The sequence below is a fragment of the Kryptolebias marmoratus genome, linkage group LG19, assembly GCF_001649575.2.
Source record: "Kryptolebias marmoratus isolate JLee-2015 linkage group LG19, ASM164957v2, whole genome shotgun sequence".
Lineage (NCBI taxonomy): Eukaryota > Metazoa > Chordata > Actinopteri > Cyprinodontiformes > Rivulidae > Kryptolebias > Kryptolebias marmoratus.
In genome coordinates this window covers 9,218,468-9,235,836 of record NC_051448.1, presented here as the reverse complement: position 1 = coordinate 9,235,836, position 17,369 = coordinate 9,218,468, and the positions used below count along the sequence as shown (strand labels likewise).

The window sequence follows — 17,369 nt, the reverse complement described above, 5'->3', positions numbered from 1 at the left end:
AGCTGTAACAATTACATGTAACTAGCTAAATGTTGTAAAAAGTGACATCAGAAAATCAACACTACATTTTAAAACAGTGTTTGAAGCTAAATGTGACAAAATTTAGGCATGAATTTTGAGCACAAGCTCCTTTACAAACGGCGCCCCATAACTGGCTGCTCAGCTGCTGGATCATGATGAACTTTAGATTAGTTTCTGATTTCAATCCTGCATCCTAAATATCTGCTTCTATTTACTAAATGAGTCACATCTAATAACTTCTAATAAAAGCTGAACACTGTTTGTTTTTCTTGCGGTTTGAAATTATTCTTTGCCACTGCAGCTCATTAGTTCATATCAAGCGTGTCTTGTTGTTAGAGAAACGATGGGGGTGTAAACTGACGGGTTCCCTTCGCTCTTCGTTAGGTGCCTTTTCTTTCTGCACCGGCACGATGGAGCCCCTTCACGACGGCGCGGCGGTGCAGAACATGCTGGACACCATCACCGACGCGCTCATACACCACATCAGCCAGTCGGGATACTCGGTTCAGGAGCAGGCGAGACGACAGGCCCAGCTGCTCCTGCTGCTGTCCCACATCAGACACATGAGGTAAAAATCGTCATCGGAGTCGACAGCTTCTGTTCACCCATCAAATCCCCTCCAGTTCTTCTAACGAACATCATCCCGGAGCTCTACAACACTTTGTGGAGCTGTAGATTTTTAGCTTGATCAAAAAGCTTGATGCTTGAAGTCATCCCTCCGATTATTAGGTTATTTAAATTAGATTCAGGTTTTTCGTTATCTTATTGTTGAGAACAAGTTGTGAAAGTTATGAATTTACATTTCTGCTCTCACAAGGCAGGCTGTGGTGTTTCTAAACAGTAAAATAACCAGTTTTAGTAATAATTTGTTATTCAAACACAGATACCACGCTCCCATGTTACCTCTCACTGGTGATTATTAAAAATAAACATTTATGGTGAAGTAAATGGATTTAACACTTGAGCATAAAATGTTCATTTTGGTAAAAAGATTAAAAAAACATTACTTGTGTAACAAAAGTTTTATTTGATTAGAAGAACTCGCTTAAGTACTAAACGCACGATATTTCCTGACAATTATAGACAGTTTTTAAAGTAAAAACTCTAAACTGTTGTGTCTCTAATTATAATAAAACACTAGAGACTGGTTGTGAAAACTGATCTCTGTCTGTAAAATATAAATTAGTTGAGAAATGTAAGTGTCATTATCTGTATTTTAATTTTTTTTTTTTTTTTTAGAATTACAGATAAAGGAAAAACAGGAACCAGACCTTAAATTTTAAAGTTCTTAGATGGATAAAGTAGAAACAAACTAGAGAATAGACATCTTCTGTGACTCTGCCTGGAAGACTTTGCTGAAATTAGTTTAAGAATGAATCGTTAACTGTTGAAGATAAAACGAGCAGAACAGAAGCTAAAATGAACAAAATCGTAGCTGAAAGCTAACATTAGCTGACTCAGCATTCGCACAACGAAGAAGAAAAGCCTCGCTGAAGTGTTGACAGGTCCAGAAAACAGTTTGAAGTTGTAAAGCACAGATTCTGCTCCTCTTTGTTTCCCTCCTCGCAGCAACAAAGGCATGGAACATCTGTACAGCATGAAATGCAAGAACAAAGTGCCTCTGTACGACCTGCTGCTGGAGATGCTCGATGCTCACCGCCTCCACCGTCCAGTCAAATCATCTCAGTCCCTGTCCCAAGCTGAAAGAGTCGCCCCTTCCTCCTCCTCCTCCTCCTGCTGCGGTGATGGTGGCGGCTCCTCCTCTGCAGGTTGCAGTTCAGGACCTCGAGGCATCAGTGAAAACCCGAGCAGAACCCCGTCAGGCCCGAGCGTCCTGCAGTACGGAGGCTCCCGTCCTGACTGCACCAACGCCCTGTGAGTCGGGTCCGAGGCTCAGCAGTCGTGTTTGCAGGCGGTGCGTGCGCTTTAACAGTGGAGGAGCGGAAGGTTGTAATTGATGTCATTTCATTAGAGAATTATTTCAGAATGAAAGAAAGTGATTTTATAGCTAACAGGGAGAACTTCACCATCTCAGTACGATCTGAGCCTCAGTGCCACTGATCCTGATTTACTTTCCCAAAGAGATAGCTCAGCTCTGTTCAAGTGAGGTTCTGTTATGAGCAATTAATATCTTACCTGTTGTAGATAGCTTCTTGAACGACGAGCGGGGCCAAGACCGAAGTGGATCGGTGCCGTTTTAAAACTCGAATCTCAAAGTTTTCACGTGAAGGTTGTTTTATAAACTTTTACGTTGTTGTTTCTGTGTTTATTTGCTGGTGGCGGCAGCAGCAGCTGGCTGTAGCAACACCTGGCAGGAGTATCAGAGTATTTCTGCCAGAACATCTGTGATGTTTTTGAGATTTGAGCGGCGGTCCACCGTGGTCCTGGTCCCAGGCGGACTAGCTGTTAGCTCGTCAGTCTAGTCCAAAGAGTTAGATCTACAACAGGTAAGATATTAGTTTTAAAAAAAAACTGAACTATCCCTTTATTTTCTGTGATTTTTAGTTTGTTTTGTTTTGTTGCAGCTTCTGAAAACTGCTTTTTAATTTCCGAGATATTTTGGTCCGATCGCGGCACTCTGTTAGCGCAGCTACAGTTTGAAATGAGCAGCTAATTTTTCTGTCGACCAAAGTGCACTTCCTCTTTGATCGAAGGGGTCCATGGGCATTATTTTTACTTTTGCATATAAAAGATAATTACACATTCAACTTATCTGGGTAAATTTTGTCACACTTTCAAATGAGCTGTGGCTGAAATTTGACGAATTTCAGGCAGCGAGAGCACTGATTACACGCTGAAGGAAGCCAAGGCTGAATGTTCATCTACAGTTTTCTGTGTACAGGAAGATCGTTCCCAGTGCTTACTAATTTTCCTCTGAATTTATGTGTTAAATGTGTGTGCATTTGTGAGTGTGTGCATGCGTCGAGGCTGTAAAAGAGGGAGGGAGAGATCGGAGATGATGTTAATGTTGATTTGATGCACAGATCGGTTTTAATGCATTTTAACCACAAACTGTTGCTCATTTGTCACCAATCCAGTGAGCGCATGTTGAGTTTGGCTGGATTTACTCGACCATTGGTTTTGTTTCCAAATTGACAAAAAGACATCTGATTTCAGCGTGACTGAGTGTTTTGTCGCCGTTCGCCAAGCATCAGTGGGATCCCAGGGTGTGTAAATCTCTTGGTCGCAAAATGAAAACGATCTTAGACAAACATCTAAATCTGTCTGAACGGCTTCATACCCGTTGTGGTTAAACAAAGAGTGTGTTTTATTAAGATGGATTATTTGGCTGTGTTTTTCCTGGAATCTGGATGTAAAATGTTGACGAACAGAACAGCGTCTAAATTGACCCACACTGTGAGTGAATGCCATGACCAGCAGCGGCTGGGCCCCTGTGGCGTGATGGAAAAGGGACAATTGTGTGCAACGAAGATTTTTTTCTTAAATTTAAACTAAATTACACATCCTGCCAAAGAACCACGTCTAACCACCGCAGTGGAAAACATGTTCCTCCTTTAATCAGTTATTAAAGCTTCTTCTGGTGAGACTCAAGTCGTGCTGGAAGAGAATTAAAGGCCTGGCAAAATGGTGATCCGTCACGCTCAGAGTACGCACTGAGGATGACTCTCAGCTACTACCACATCAAGTTTTAGCTCACTAGCTGTAAAATTCACAGAGTTATAGCCAGTTTTGTGTTGTCTAATGTTTATTAGCTATGGAGGCCATTTTGAATTCAATTGACTCCAAAAATGAATCAGTTGTAGACGTACATCCAGTGATTACTCCCTGAAAGTTCTGTTCAAATACACCTGGTGGTTCATGAGATATTTTGCTAACAGACAGAGTTGACACCAAATATTTAATGACAAAATTTTAAACAAAGCTTAAGCAAAGTCCATTAGTGCTCACATCCTGTGTTGGGGATCAGTTTCAGCTACAACCACACAAAACTTTAGCTCAATATCTGTAAAACTGACTGAGTTGTAGCCATTTTTGTGTTTTTGATGATCAGTTGGCTGCTGCGGCCATCTTGAATCAGGATAACGCCACATCCAAAGATTACTTTTTGCAAGTTTCATTAAAATTTGTTAAGTGCTTCATGCGATATTTTAGTAACCGACATTTGGAAACACATTATTGTCTGCCTTTGCCTTTCAGCTCTCCGGGCGATAAAACAAAAGCTCAATCTGTGGCAGGATACAGCGGTCTGAAAAAAAAAAAGAAAAACTTGTTTAAACGTGATCCTCTGTTTCGTTTATTGTTAACCACAACCACATTTAACAAATCTACAATCCGAGTTAGGCTGGAGATCAAAGAGTGAACCTTTTAGTCTGATAATCAGCCGTCTTTGGTTCATTTAAATGGATCGAATTCTAAAGCAGACAAACACAAATCACTCTTAGTACTTCTAATCTGAGCCGTTCTTGGAGGGTTTTAGTGATGGTGGGTCGGCTGCTGTTTCCAACCACAGCTGGAGTGTTTCCCTCGACGTCCGGCTCAACCTTTGACCCCATCACATACTCCTGTAACTTCTCATTTTTCTGTTATTTAAAGCAGACGCACAAACAGCTCCTGGAAATGGCTCTTCAGTTCCTCTTTGTGCACTTTTAACAGAACTTTCAAGGCATTTAGCATCTTACTTTTAGCTCCGTTTATGGTGCCCAAAAAGCTACTGAGCTTTTGCTTCCAATTTGGGAAACGTTTTATATCTAGTCTAATGACGCAAGAAAAGGGTAAAAAATAACATGTTTAGATTTTAAACCAGGTCACTGAACCGAGCTGATAGCTGAAGAACTTTCATTAAATCTGTTAATGCTACAGATGCATGTATGTTTTTCTTTTTTAGGTAAACTTTAAATTGGTGGAAAGTTTCTGTTGCAAACGTGACAAAAAGAAGAGATAGTTGCGGCGTAATCTTGGGCTGATTTAGGCCGCAGATAGATGTGTGGGAAACGGACGCTTGAGCAAAGTTCAGAGGAAATCCAGCCAAACTGGACATCGGTTATCATATGTTTACTGTGGATGTAAATAAAAGCATAAGTTGGGAATATCTCATTCCGTGCTGTTTTTTCCTCTTCATCTTTTACCCCCCCAAAAAATCAAGTCCAAGAACACACAAACGTAAATACTTCATGTTTTATTATTTGTAAAAGAGATTATTCTTCCTGAATTAGCAAACTGTACATACATAAATAACAATTTTCCTTTTTTTTTTTTTCCTTTTTTTGTTTGTCTCGCGCTGTGATTCTCACAGAATAGTTAGGCGGTTATTACAAAGCACACTACGTTAACGTCACAGCCTTCTACTAAAACACGACCAGTGATTGTTTGGCTTCCTTAAACGCGGAGGAGTTTCAAGTGCATGCTCAAACAGAAAGATAAAAAAATAACTGACTCTTTTTCAAAGGCTTTTTAAACAAAAATATACAGAGCAGGTGATTGAGAGTGAATCTGTTTTTTTAAAATAGTTTCCCCAGTTAATTAAATACTGAATAATAAAAAAAAGAAGAAGCCGTGGGTTTAGGGGAGAGGAGTCTGCCTCAGGGCTTCAATGCAGTACCTTTATCAGTGCTAAAAAATAAAAAAAACATGTTCTTTTCTTTTATCATCGCTTCACTTTTAGTCAGGCTGTTATATATATATATATATATATATATATATATATATATATATATATATATATATATATATATATAAAAAACAGCCCATCAGAAGGGTTTTTGTGCCGTTTCAGTCTTTTTTTTGTCTGAGCAGATCTTCAAATGTGTCATTTTGGAATGAAACTCTTCACACCCAAAGACTGAATGATTGCTACTCAAACTGCAAGTCTACTCTACAGCTTACAGGTACAATACCCCACCTTCACTCACTCACTCACTCATTCACTCACGGTGGGGCTTTAGCCTAATCAGTGCTAAAATGATATTAGCTGATTGAACACTAAATAAATACTAGCAGGACTGGGAATATCATGGACAAAAAGCACAGCTGACTTTGGCTCCCAACGTAGATCATATAAATAGTGTATTTTTTTGTCTGTTTTATTATGATTTCACACGTTTTTGTCAGAAACTTTAAAAATATACACATTTAAGTTAAAACAAGAAATATTTGGACTGAGGAGGAGCCCTGTGGCGATGAAGGTCCAACAATGCTGAGTGTTTCTTTAAAGGGTTAATGTGAGAGAGGATGTGCAACGTAGATGAGACAAGTCTTCATGTCGTTACTGAATTACTTCATGATGCAGGTCAGGTTTTTCTGCTTGCGGGCACAAGGTGAGGAGGAAACATTCACAGGAGTCATTGGTTGAAAGTGGTAAAGTCTGCCGCTCCTCAGATGGGCGGAGGTCCGTTGGTGTAGCGCAGCATCGGATGGAAGGAGCGGGCAAAGTTGTTGGCGTGGTGGCAGCTGTAGTCCTCCTCCGTCATAGGAACCAGGCAGGCCAGGCCAATGAGGAGCAAGAGGAGCAAGTGGACGGGGAGCGCGGCCCTGAAGACCCGAAGCAGGAAGGACTGGTACTTGGAGGAGGAGGAGGAGGCGCCATCGGGAAGGTCAGAACGGGAGGAAACGCAGCCAGCGGCGCCTGGTGATCTGCTCCGGCTGCAGGAAGACCCAAACAAAAGTGAAACATGGCAAATCTGAGCTCACAGGAATCTGCAAATCACCATTTGAACACTGTGATTTTTAAATAAACAAATAAAAGTCAAGATTTTTGAGCCTAAAATGATCTTTCAAGTCTGGAATTTCAAGAAATCGATTGAGAATACAGGTGAAGTTTTGCAGCTATGTTAAAGCAAACAAAATAAGATGGAAGCGAATCAAAGAGAGGGACCAAAGGTGTGCATTAATACCTGCATGGAAACACATCACAAGTACAACACAGACGTCTGAGCGCAGCCATTCATAGATAGTGAGCTCTGAGTCTCTGGAGGGGGGGCGGGGGGGTGGACGCTCTGGTTTTCGAGCCGACTAAGTGAGAGTTCAATGCCACGTATCATTCCAAACAGAAAAGGGAGAAATGCCAAAACCCTCTCTGGAGATTTCTACAGCTCGAGCCAAGTTTAAAGGGGAGGAACATTATGTTCTTTTCCAGCGACTCATCCTCACCGAGGCTGCGGGAGGGTCAAACACTCACATCCCTCCGGCTACTTGCGCCGCGGCCAATTTTTATTTATTCTTCCTCCTCCTCACAGCGCTGCAGCTGTGAGGAGGCACGTGTGCGTCATGTTTTAGGGCCAGACTCTAAATTCTGCAGCCCATCGGTGTACAATGTAGTCATGTGATGTTATCAGGTGGAGCATATTCGGATCAGAGCAGGAGAAATTTAGGCTGAGTCTTGTCGGTTTGAAAAAAGGGGTAAGTTAGAAATAATAGGGAAGCCTAAGGTTTGGTGAGGAAACGGAGGAGAGAGTGGGAGTTAACGTAACAGGAAACCCGGCAGGGGTCAAAGCATCACATCCTGCTGCACAACTATGAAGAGAATGAAACAGGAAGGAAACATGGGAGAGAAAAACAAAACTGGAGACCCGCAGGCTGAGTTAGTGCCATCTGGTGGGTGAAGAGGGAACTACAAGGCTCAGGAGAAGGCGAGGGGGATGGGAGGGAGGGAGGGTGGGAGAGAAAGTGTTGCAAGGCAATATTTCATCAAGCGCATTAAAAAGCAGCAAAGCAGAGAAATAAAACATTTAAAGGAGAAAAGGAACCGCCTGATTCAGACGGGTCCCCGCTCGTTTAGGAGCTGACAAAACGGTCTCCAGAGAAAAAAGGAAGATCATGGAACACCTTTAAAGTATTCAGTTAATAAAACTATAAGTCATCGTTTATTAACCCCAAATATTCATCAAGAAATGTCCTGATTGTGTAATAGACATGGTTTTAGGCGAGTGCAGCTCTGGTTCCATCATCGTCCCGTGTTTCTAGAGTCCAGGAGAGAGGTACCTGTGGCGCGGGCCGCTCTCAGGGGGTCCTGGGTGGGCCTGACTACTTTTGGCTCGGGGCTGTACCACGCAATGAGCAGGGTGGGGTAAAAGAAAGAAAAAAAAATGTTTCAGTCAAAGGCAAATAAAGGCAAAGCCTCAAAGATGAGAGAGAGAGAAAAAAAACTAATAACATAAAGAGAGCCATAACATCGCTAGAGCAATCATCATCGGAGCAGCAACAGAATCCATGAGGGTGAATTTCTGAACCAAGAAATCTGGCTTCTCAAAACAAACATCTCAGTTAGGTTTTAAACTATGACTTCAAATTAAAAGCAAACATTACAGTAACTTTAAAAAACGAAAAGCCAGGTTTTCTTGTAAGTTTTAGCAGCCAAATGCGGGGTGGGGAGGTGGGGTCGGGGGCAGCAAAAACATTTCATAAAAAGGGAGGTGGGAGGGATGCATGGCAACAGATTTTTTTATACATGTTAGCAGAGCAATAAAGGAGGGGTAATAGCTACTAAAAGTCTATTTTGGAAAAAAAAACAAGATTAGGAGGGCGTTAGAAGGCACCGCCCCCACTGGATATTAAGATTAAAAACATTACCGATTGTTTGCGGCTTTGGACGGTCTTCTCTGTCCCAAGACTTGTGGATCCACAGATTTCTAATTTTCCTGTTAGTCCTGATAAGCAGCCCTGAAAACAAGACCAAAAGAACCGTAATGGTGAGATAAAACTAAATCTGCTCCAGAAAGAAGCCGCAGCTGCAGTCAGTCGGCGCTGATCGGACCTGCTGGGTGTCCAGGCCCTCCAGCCTCTTCTCCAGGCCTTCCAGGTCTGAGCTGACCTCCCTCTGGAGAAGCCTCAGCCTGTTCCAGATCACGTGGACCTTCTCCCGGGCCTCCAGACACTCGCTGCTCTGAGCCCACGTCCGCTCCGGCGCGCACAGGCCCTGAGGTTTGGTGCTGACCAGCAGCTGGGCCGACAGCTCCTGCAGGGAGGAGACTTTCTGCTGCGAGTCCAGCAGCTCGCGCTTGATTTGCTGCAGGAGGATGAACCGAGACGGAAGAACAGATTAATGAGGTGTTTTTATATTAGCAGCTAATCGATGTTATCACACAATTTATTATCACTTAAAGGGGAAGGCAGAGGGACAATGTTTGTCTGTAAAGTTAGCAAAATATCTCATGAACCACTTGCCTGATTCAAATGAAACCTTCAGGAAAAAAAAAATCCCTGGTTCTACATCCACACCTGATTAACTTTGGGAGTCAAGCTAGTTCAAGATGGCCGCCACAGCTAAGCAGTTTTAGCAAACACCGTCAGGTTTATAGATAGTAGTAGTAGCTGGGAGTCATTCACATCACATATTCCAAGCACCAATATTATTGTTCTAAACTTGTCTTTCTGAGAATCTGAGGCTTTAATTTCTTCTCTGAATGTTTAATAATTAGCATCTTATTTTCCCTACTTTTAGAGAATAGGTCTAAAGGAAATAATCATCTGATTCCCTTTCATCCAGAGAAAATAAAATGATGACAATTATAACTTAAAGTTAATATTTAGCTCAAACATTTCAGACCAAATGATTATTACTGCGCACATAAACCCTCTCTGCACGTAGCTGCTAGTTTAAATGCAAACATACCGTCAGTGTTTTGTGATGAGCTCGTAAAGTTTCGCGGCCTGCTTTCAGAGGGACGGGCACCACCTCGTTCCTCCTGCGGTCGATGTTCTCCAACCACAGCAGCAGACCGTGGCTCATCTCGTGAAACTCCTGGAAAAACACATCAACTTCCTGCTAGTAAAGCTCGTTTATCTTCAGGAGTCTCACACACAAAAAACAAGCCATTGTTAGGATGAGTAAAGGCATTTCCCCTTTTGAATTTAAGAGTTTTAAGTCATAATAAGTTATGTCATGGGAGGCTTTTACACACAAACATTTTAGATTTAGATTAAGGAACCTTTTCAGTTCGCTTTTACAGCAGAAAATTTACAGCTTTGCGTGTAGCTGCATCCCACCTTTATGGAAATAGATGAGGATGAATTTGTTCTGAAAGTGGTGAAACCTAAAACTACAAGCAACAATCACGCTGCAGCCTGTGTCAAAGTGTGGGCGTTATTTTTAGTACCTGGCACTGCATCAGCGCCCTCTGCAGCTCCTCCCGCCAGTCCTCCAGCGAGGCGCCGAGTCGATCCCAGCGCGAGTTCATCTCCTTCAGCCGGTCCCGCAGCTCCCAGGCCTCCTCCGAGTCGGCCTCCGATTGGAGGAAATCTGCGCTGCTCAAGTTTATGGAGAGGACCTCTGACTTGTGAGCCTCCATCCCCTTCTGCAGCTCCTGATCGGAAGAGACGTTAGATTATTTACAACAGGATGTATTTCTAGAGGCGCTGAGCCGTATTTACAGAGCTGACAACAGATGAGGCGAAATAATCTGAGGAGGTTTGGAGGTGTAGTTATTTCATAAAAAGCTGAACGAGACACTGACATGTTTGTGTTTAAGTGTCCTGAAGGACAAACTTGCACTGAGGTTTAACAGTGAGGTCAAATGATGTACTTCATGTACGGATCCGATGATACTCTGCACTGGGACTGACTCAGATAAGGAAAACGTGACAGAAAGGCAAAATAACGTCCCACAGATTAAAATAAAAGTTACCAAAAACATTCCAGTTACATTTCAGCAGAAGCTCATGTGGATGAAAAGTATTTTTTATGGTTTTAAGGGTCTTTTAACCCTTTCTGCTACTTTTGCAGCTCCAACACAGATCAGCACCAGACAAACCTTGAGCTTCTTGATTCTCTGCTGGATGCTGTGTATGTTGGTGATGATGTCCAGCCCGCGCAGTCGGCTCAGTTCGGCCTCCGACTGACCCAGCCAGGCCCTCGTGGTCTGCAGATCTGAGATCAGCTGCTGCCACTGCTGCAGGTTTTGTTTGTGTCGGTGTTTTTCGCTAAGAGACTGAGCCTGGACCAGCTCCCAGCGCTCAATCACACCTGAAGGTACACAAGAAAAGAGATAAATAAGGTCTGTAAAAGGGTAAATGATCTGTTCTGTGTGTGTTCGTGTAACTGACCTGCGTTCTGCGGGTCTGAGCTGGTGGGGTTGGTGAGTCCCGTCATGTCGTCCTCGTCTTCTGTCAGCTCTTCCTCCGCTCTCTTCACGGCATCGATACTGCCGCGACAGTCCCCCATCAGACGCATCTGTGAGGATCAGACACGTCACATGTGCTTGTTGTGTTCTGGAGACAAATCCTTTACATTGTCACATTAAAAGAAAACAAAGTTCACTATAGATGGAGAACTTACGTAGCCCATGTAGGTGGAGTCGATGTCGGGGCTGGAGCGGTTGGCGGCGGCCTCCCTCTGCTGGAGGTGGTACCGTCCTGCATCCAGAGCCTGATCCAGCTGTCTCAGACTGGCCTCCAGTTGGCCCGGCTCACCTGGACCACGAACCACAAACAGTTTTAGGCGACTGTAAAAGGAAGCTTTCACTTGGAGTTTCTGTTTGCATGCCGCTGATGATGCTGATAAAATGATGCTGGATCGCCATGCATTAGTGCGACAATGGTTAACAGGAAGACAAACACACTGATATTATTAACGATGAAGTAAATGAAGGGGGGGATGACTGAAAGCAACACTTTTTGATATTTTCGTCTTCACATGCAGCTATAAAAGGCTTTCATAACGGTGGAGCAGAAGTGAATGAATACTCAAAGTGTGGTAACAAACGTCTGTTAATAAAAAAAGATGATGACATGCTCCAGTAGTTCATGCTGTTTCATACCAGAGGACGTTTTCAAAGTGTTCTCAGTCAGTTTTATATAGGCCTCTGGGCTCTCTGGGATAACTACATCTGGGTGGGAAGAAAGACACAACATAGACTACTTATACTGAGAGCCTGACTGGAGACAGTCAATGTGACAAAGTAGGGCGAGCTGACACGAATCTGAATCTTTACTTCTGACCGTCTCTGAATGTCTGTTTTCTAAATTCCCTCAAGCTAAACGGATTTACAGAAAGGGCACCAGTTCAACTTTGCTTCTGCTGTGGTCAGATTTAACCTACGATTGTCAGATTAGGTGCTCAAAACTCTGGCTTTTTTATTTGGTGAAAAAAAGTAAAATAGGCAGTATAATAGTTACAATTACCTGGTTGTAATTCTGCAGGCTAACATTTCCAACTCGTCTGTTTTCTGTCACTGATCGGCTAAACAAACTAATTTCAGATGCACCAGGTTTTACAAATAAAATGTAAAAAAAATTATCACCCATGAAAAGATAATCTTTTTTTTTTTAACAAACTTAGATATAGATCAGAAGGTTAGAGCTTTTGTTTTCTTTAACTTTGTTTCTGAGATTTTTACTTCCCAAATGTTGAAAATTGCTGGAAAGAATGGGTGTACAGAAGATGTATTACTGTTGCTTTACTGTAGGACTAATACTGATGTATATTTTTATTTCCAATGACAAAGAGAGAACGCAGTAACTTGTTAGATGTACAGTTCAATCAGGAATATAAATAAATGAAAATAAAATACACCAAAGATTTTGTATGCTGTTAAATATAGTTCTTAGAGAAAAAAAAAAAAAAAAAAAAAAAATCAGAAATTGGTATAGATCCAGAGAACTACAATCGGTGTGTCTCTAATGGAGTCCAGAATGAGTCGGTGAAGTGAGACCAACCTGAGAGGACTGCAGCAGATGTCCTCAGATACTCATCCTCCTCTTCCTCCTGCCCTCGGCTCCTCTCCCCTCGCCCTCCGGGACTCTCCAGGCCTCTGCTCAGGTCGTAGTCGTGGTCCCACTCTAAGGGGATGGAGTCCACGCTGGCTGGGGTGTCCCGGCCCGAGCGGTCGGCCCGAATGACGGCTGCCGTCCCCGAGGATGGACGGCTGGATGTCCGAGGCAAGGAGGACTCACCCCACTGCATCTCAGAGAGGTCTCCCCCTTCCTCCATGTCCAGCTCTCTGTCCGAACCATCGAGCTCGTCGTCCGCCAGCTGGGAGGGACAGACGAGAAAAAGCGCTCTCAATGTTTTATCGTTTCTGATTAGAAAAAGAGCGGTTTAATATTTGTGGGTCTTTTCTTACAGGTAGCCGCGTAAGCTTCTTGTAGTATCTGTCCACCCGGCCGAACACCTCCTGACAGTATCTCTGCAGCTCCTCCAGCTCCTCCTCGATGACGGCGGCGTCCAGAGGTTCGCTCTTCTCGATCAGAGCTTCGCCTTGCCTGAAGACCAACTCTATCTTTGCCGTGTTCAGATAGATCTCCTGCTGGAAGGCCTGCGCAAACAAAACAAAACATAACACAAGCAGGATTAAATGGTCTGTATGCTTGGAATTGGTGGAAATTTGTAATAAATTTTATTTACAAAAGCACAATAAACAAAGATAAAGATTAATTCATGCATATTTCAATAAACCTGTTCTCACCCGGAGCTGTTTTATTTTGGCCTGAACGTCACACTCAGAAAAGTGTTCGATGTTGGTTAACTGGAGGTCCATCTCTGTGAGCCACACCAGGATGCTGTCTCGGGCCGTCTCAAACTCCTCCCTCTGACTAATGAAGTGCTGTTCGAACAAAGACAGATTTTAAAATTAAATGGCTTTTCTTTGGTGATGATTCAGGTAAATGAGTTTTAAAATCTAACAAGAACTGTTCAAAATCAAAAGGAGTAGAAACCAGCTGATACATAAAATCCAAAGTAAACTTTGAAGATATTATCTTACCTTAAGTCTGCGCAGGATGGCAGCTACTCTTTTCTGCAGGTTATCCCATCTCCTGTTCCCATCATGCACCATTTCTTTGAGGCGGCAAGAAGCGTCTGTTCGGTTCTCCCGGGCCAGACGGCGGTACTGCTTGTTGATGAGCTCCAGCTGAGTCAGACATTCCTGCACCTGACGCTGGAAGGCCTGTGGCGAAACAAACACACGTTCTGAGTCTCCAAATAGTGCAAATTGGGAATTTGAGCTTCAGTTTTATTCATAAAAGTACAATGAAATCACTTTATTCTAATCAGATAATAATCTGCTTTAACAACGGTGACATTTTCAACCTTAAAATGTTTAAATTTCTGCTTTTAACTGGAGTTAAAGTTATGAACACGTTCAGCAGGAATGTTCAGAGTGACGGGCGGCAGCAGCTGAACACAGCGGTCTCAGAAACATGACACTCCTCTGCTTCACGTCCCGTTTCTGCTGCTGCCGGGTTTCTTTAGATTTAGCTTTTATCTTTGATTATATGAAAACATGAACTTGATATAAATCAATTGAAATTCTAAATATTTGCACAACCATTCAGCCATGTACATGTGCAAACTCAGTGTAGAATGTAACACAGATTTATTAAATATTTGAAAACCAAACCTCAAACTTCTTGAGTTCCTCTTTAGCAACAGTGTACAGGACTCCAGAGGAGTTGGGCAGAGCTGCTGTTTTTTCTGAGGCCTTCAGCCAATCCTCAAACCTGGAGTAATCGTCCAGAAACTTCTGCCACAACCTCCACGTCTCCTCAACCCTGCAAAGGGAAATAAAAAGCAACACGAGAGTGAAGTAAACTCAGTCACAGAGACAGCAGCATATTTTAAAAGTTAATCAGCAGAATGTTTCCAAAGCTGACTGATGGTGGGTTTTAATGTGAATTTGGGAAACACTAACTTGAGCCTCCTCTCCATGGACATGGCGCAGATGTTCCTCCAGCGTCGGTCCAGGCCTCTGGTGGCCTGCTGGATGGAGTCGCACTCCGTCTCGGTGGAGCAGGCGTCGCAGTCATGCAGCAGGACTTCACACAGGTTCAACACTGACGCCACGCCTGTGCTGTGTTTCTCTATGTCCCGCTGCAGCTCCTGCAAACCATGCAGATTAATAAATTAAGATTACTCAGGCACTGATTAATCCTGATAAATGTCTGAACAAAGAAAGAATGCCTTCTTCTAAATTCTGGTGCAGTCTCACTCTGCAGCTCGGGAGGGGAAGTAGGTCAGTGGGGTCTCGTGAACAAGTCCAGATTTAGAGCAGCATGTGCAGGACCTCACCTGACACAGACACTAAGCTAAAGCTGAACAAACATCTGGGGAATTCACGAGACACGAGCGCCAGTGTCACTCAGTTTCTGCTATAATGTAGTGTTTACAAACACTCATAATGCACAAAGATGTTTTTTTTATATATAAAAATCTACCCAAGAATTGCAACACTGCCACTTACAGGTCAAGTTCTGCAAAATGCCTAACACTTAAACAGAGAATAAGTTGGTTTTTTGGTTGAAGTGTGTGAAAAGATGAATTATTTGTGACCCAGGTCAGTGTGTGTGTGTGTGTGTGTGTGTGCGTGTGCGTGTGCGTGTGTGTGTGTGTGTGTGGTAACTCACCTGTTGTTGGGTGAGTTTCCTCTGAATCTCCTGGCTGTCGCAGGTGTCGTAGACGATCGGCCTGCAGAGCTTGGTCTCGATGTGGGAAAGCCAAGAACGCAGGCTGCTCATGTTTTTGTCCAACTGCTGCACCGCCACCAGGGTCTCCCGCAGCTTTTTCACCCTGGAGCAAAAAAAAACAAATAAAAAAAAAACAACAAAACACAGAGAAGAAGTTATTGTTCTGAGGCATGAAGAAGTTACAGTCAAAGGCGTGTGCTCTGACTGTGCGCTGATCTGTGTCAGAATGTCAACACACAAAACTACTAACATTTAGTCTTAAATCCCAAATAACTTAAAACTGAGTCCATTAAAAGTTGATCCCAGCTGGTATCAGCGTTAAAATTTACATGAAAATATGTTTTGACATAAGTTTTTCTTGTTTAGTTTTGTAGAATTTAAGCCAGATAAAATAAAAAAGCAGAAACAACAAAAAAAAATCTGTAATCAACATTAAAGATGGCTAAAATAGACAGATTTTATTTAACTAATTGGAATTTCACAATTGTTTTGCATTGTATTATGACTGGACTGAACTTGTCCCGTTTTTATTTATACACTGCCCTAGGATAACTTTAGCTGTAAACTGGTGCTTTATAAATAAACTGAATTAAATGGAAAAAAAGAAGTTTTGGAAAGCTTTTTTGGAGTCCATTTATCATAATAAAATAAAGCAACAAAGATATATAACGCTTGACTAAGATGATTTTGGGTTGTTTCAAACACTGACCGGTGGAGTCCAAAGCATGAGAAATATTTTAGCCAATCAAAAACTCTTTAAACTCTTTGTTCAGAGCGTCTGCAAACAGAGAGAAGACGAACGTCTGCAGTCTGTCTTCATTGCTTCGCTGAATCAAGGAAAGTTGTTTATTGCTTGCAATGTTCATAAAGTGCTCTCAAACTTCCTAAACTTGTTAGTTGTTTGACAGCACAACATACAGCTGGACAGAGGGACATAAAAATGTGGACGGCTTCATTTACAAGCCACTGCAAACATGTACCTTCAAGCTCGAGCTGGGAATGATTGGCTTGTTATTGTAAGCAGCTGCACAGCTTTACCTCAGCAGTTCAGAGTAAATGGAGTATTTTTATACATTAACATACTCTTGCTTCACCCCCCCCCGCTGTTTTCCTATTATGCTGGAAATAGAAGCTTGTTTAAACAACCACCGGGCTATTATTCTAAACACTATTTAGAATAACTGGCCAGCATCATGAGGACAAAAGAAAGATTTGCTTCAAGATAAACTGCATAAGGTGCAAAAGCAAATAATTCTGACCCCGTAGTACACTGTGCAAGAACAAAATTAGTTACAAAATAATAAATGCAAGTGGCCTTGCATGGTTAAGGTTGAGAGTCTGAATATTTTGCAAGGCTGCAGACTGTTAACTGGCACAGCGACAGTCTTCAGCGGCTACAGCATAAGATCTCAAAATCCCCCTGCCTGTTGACATCGCAGTCGCAGTGTGGCAGATCCTCCTCCTCACTCGAACACTCTGCCATGTCGTCCGATTCTAAATCCAAAACCATGGAGGGGTGTGGAATTCCCAAAGACAAAGGTAAAGTCAGGAAGTATGTCGATCCAAACCCTGCTCTGTTTCAAGTGCGAGCCCAACGAAGGACTTTCTCTAAAGTCTGCGAGCAGAGAGTGGAGGGGCCAGCAGGTAGAGACCGGGTGGAAAAACTCTGACTTATCAACTGGTGCTCTCCGAAGTTAAAAAAAGAAAAACTCCCAACAGGCTCTCTGTGTGTGTGTGTGTGTGTGTGTGTGTCTAAGAGTGACAAATGTGGCTGCTTCTAAAACAAGCCATACAGTCAGAGGCATGTGCTGCAGAGCTGATCTGTGTCAGAATATCAGACAGTAAATACACACCGAGGGAGTGGAGGGTGAAGATGAATGTATGCATTTCATTTAAGAGTAGACACCAAGAGAAAGCTTTCTAGTAAAGTATTCATTCATGAGGATTGATTTAAATCCAAGTAATGGCAAAAAAAGGGCAAATTCAAGAAACAA

The 17,369-nt window shown here is 42.7% G+C and overlaps 2 protein-coding genes across 14 annotated transcripts in view; one reads left to right on the top strand and one right to left on the bottom strand.

The window, feature by feature from the left end:
* Window positions 1–5,069, top strand: part of esr1 (estrogen receptor 1) — a 15,654-nt gene extending 10,585 nt beyond the window's left edge. For all 3 annotated transcript variants that reach the window (XM_037981615.1, XM_017423328.3, XM_025007476.2), the window contains 2 exons: window positions 406–589; window positions 1,591–5,069. In XM_037981615.1, coding sequence (XP_037837543.1) covers window positions 406–589; window positions 1,591–1,900 — 494 coding nt within the window. In that variant the 3' untranslated portion in view covers window positions 1,901–5,069. The remainder of the gene's footprint in view (window positions 1–405; window positions 590–1,590) is intronic.
* Window positions 5,070–5,170: 101 nt separating this feature from the next.
* syne1a (spectrin repeat containing, nuclear envelope 1a) overlaps window positions 5,171–17,369 on the bottom strand; it is a 117,905-nt gene continuing 105,706 nt past the window's right edge. For 6 of the 11 annotated variants that reach the window (XM_017423244.3, XM_017423249.3, XM_017423253.3 and 3 more), the window contains 17 exons: window positions 15,316–15,478; window positions 14,604–14,791; window positions 14,313–14,463; window positions 13,677–13,859; window positions 13,380–13,517; window positions 13,038–13,229; window positions 12,631–12,946; window positions 11,733–11,801; window positions 11,252–11,385; window positions 11,020–11,146; window positions 10,728–10,939; window positions 10,074–10,280; window positions 9,590–9,718; window positions 8,732–8,983; window positions 8,548–8,637; window positions 7,960–8,018; window positions 5,171–6,621 (listed from right to left, as the gene is read on the bottom strand). In XM_017423244.3, coding sequence (XP_017278733.1) covers window positions 6,354–6,621; window positions 7,960–8,018; window positions 8,548–8,637; window positions 8,732–8,983; window positions 9,590–9,718; window positions 10,074–10,280; window positions 10,728–10,939; window positions 11,020–11,146; window positions 11,252–11,385; window positions 11,733–11,801; window positions 12,631–12,946; window positions 13,038–13,229; window positions 13,380–13,517; window positions 13,677–13,859; window positions 14,313–14,463; window positions 14,604–14,791; window positions 15,316–15,478 — 2,878 coding nt within the window. In that variant the 3' untranslated portion in view covers window positions 5,171–6,353. Of the gene's footprint in view, window positions 6,622–7,959; window positions 8,019–8,547; window positions 8,638–8,731; window positions 8,984–9,589; window positions 9,719–10,073; window positions 10,281–10,727; window positions 10,940–11,019; window positions 11,147–11,251; window positions 11,386–11,732; window positions 11,802–12,630; window positions 12,947–13,037; window positions 13,230–13,379; window positions 13,518–13,676; window positions 13,860–14,312; window positions 14,464–14,603; window positions 14,792–15,315; window positions 15,479–16,799; window positions 17,053–17,369 lie in introns of those variants that run through there. The other 5 variants (XM_017423251.3, XM_017423252.3, XM_037981614.1 and 2 more) reach the window with 3 other exon arrangements.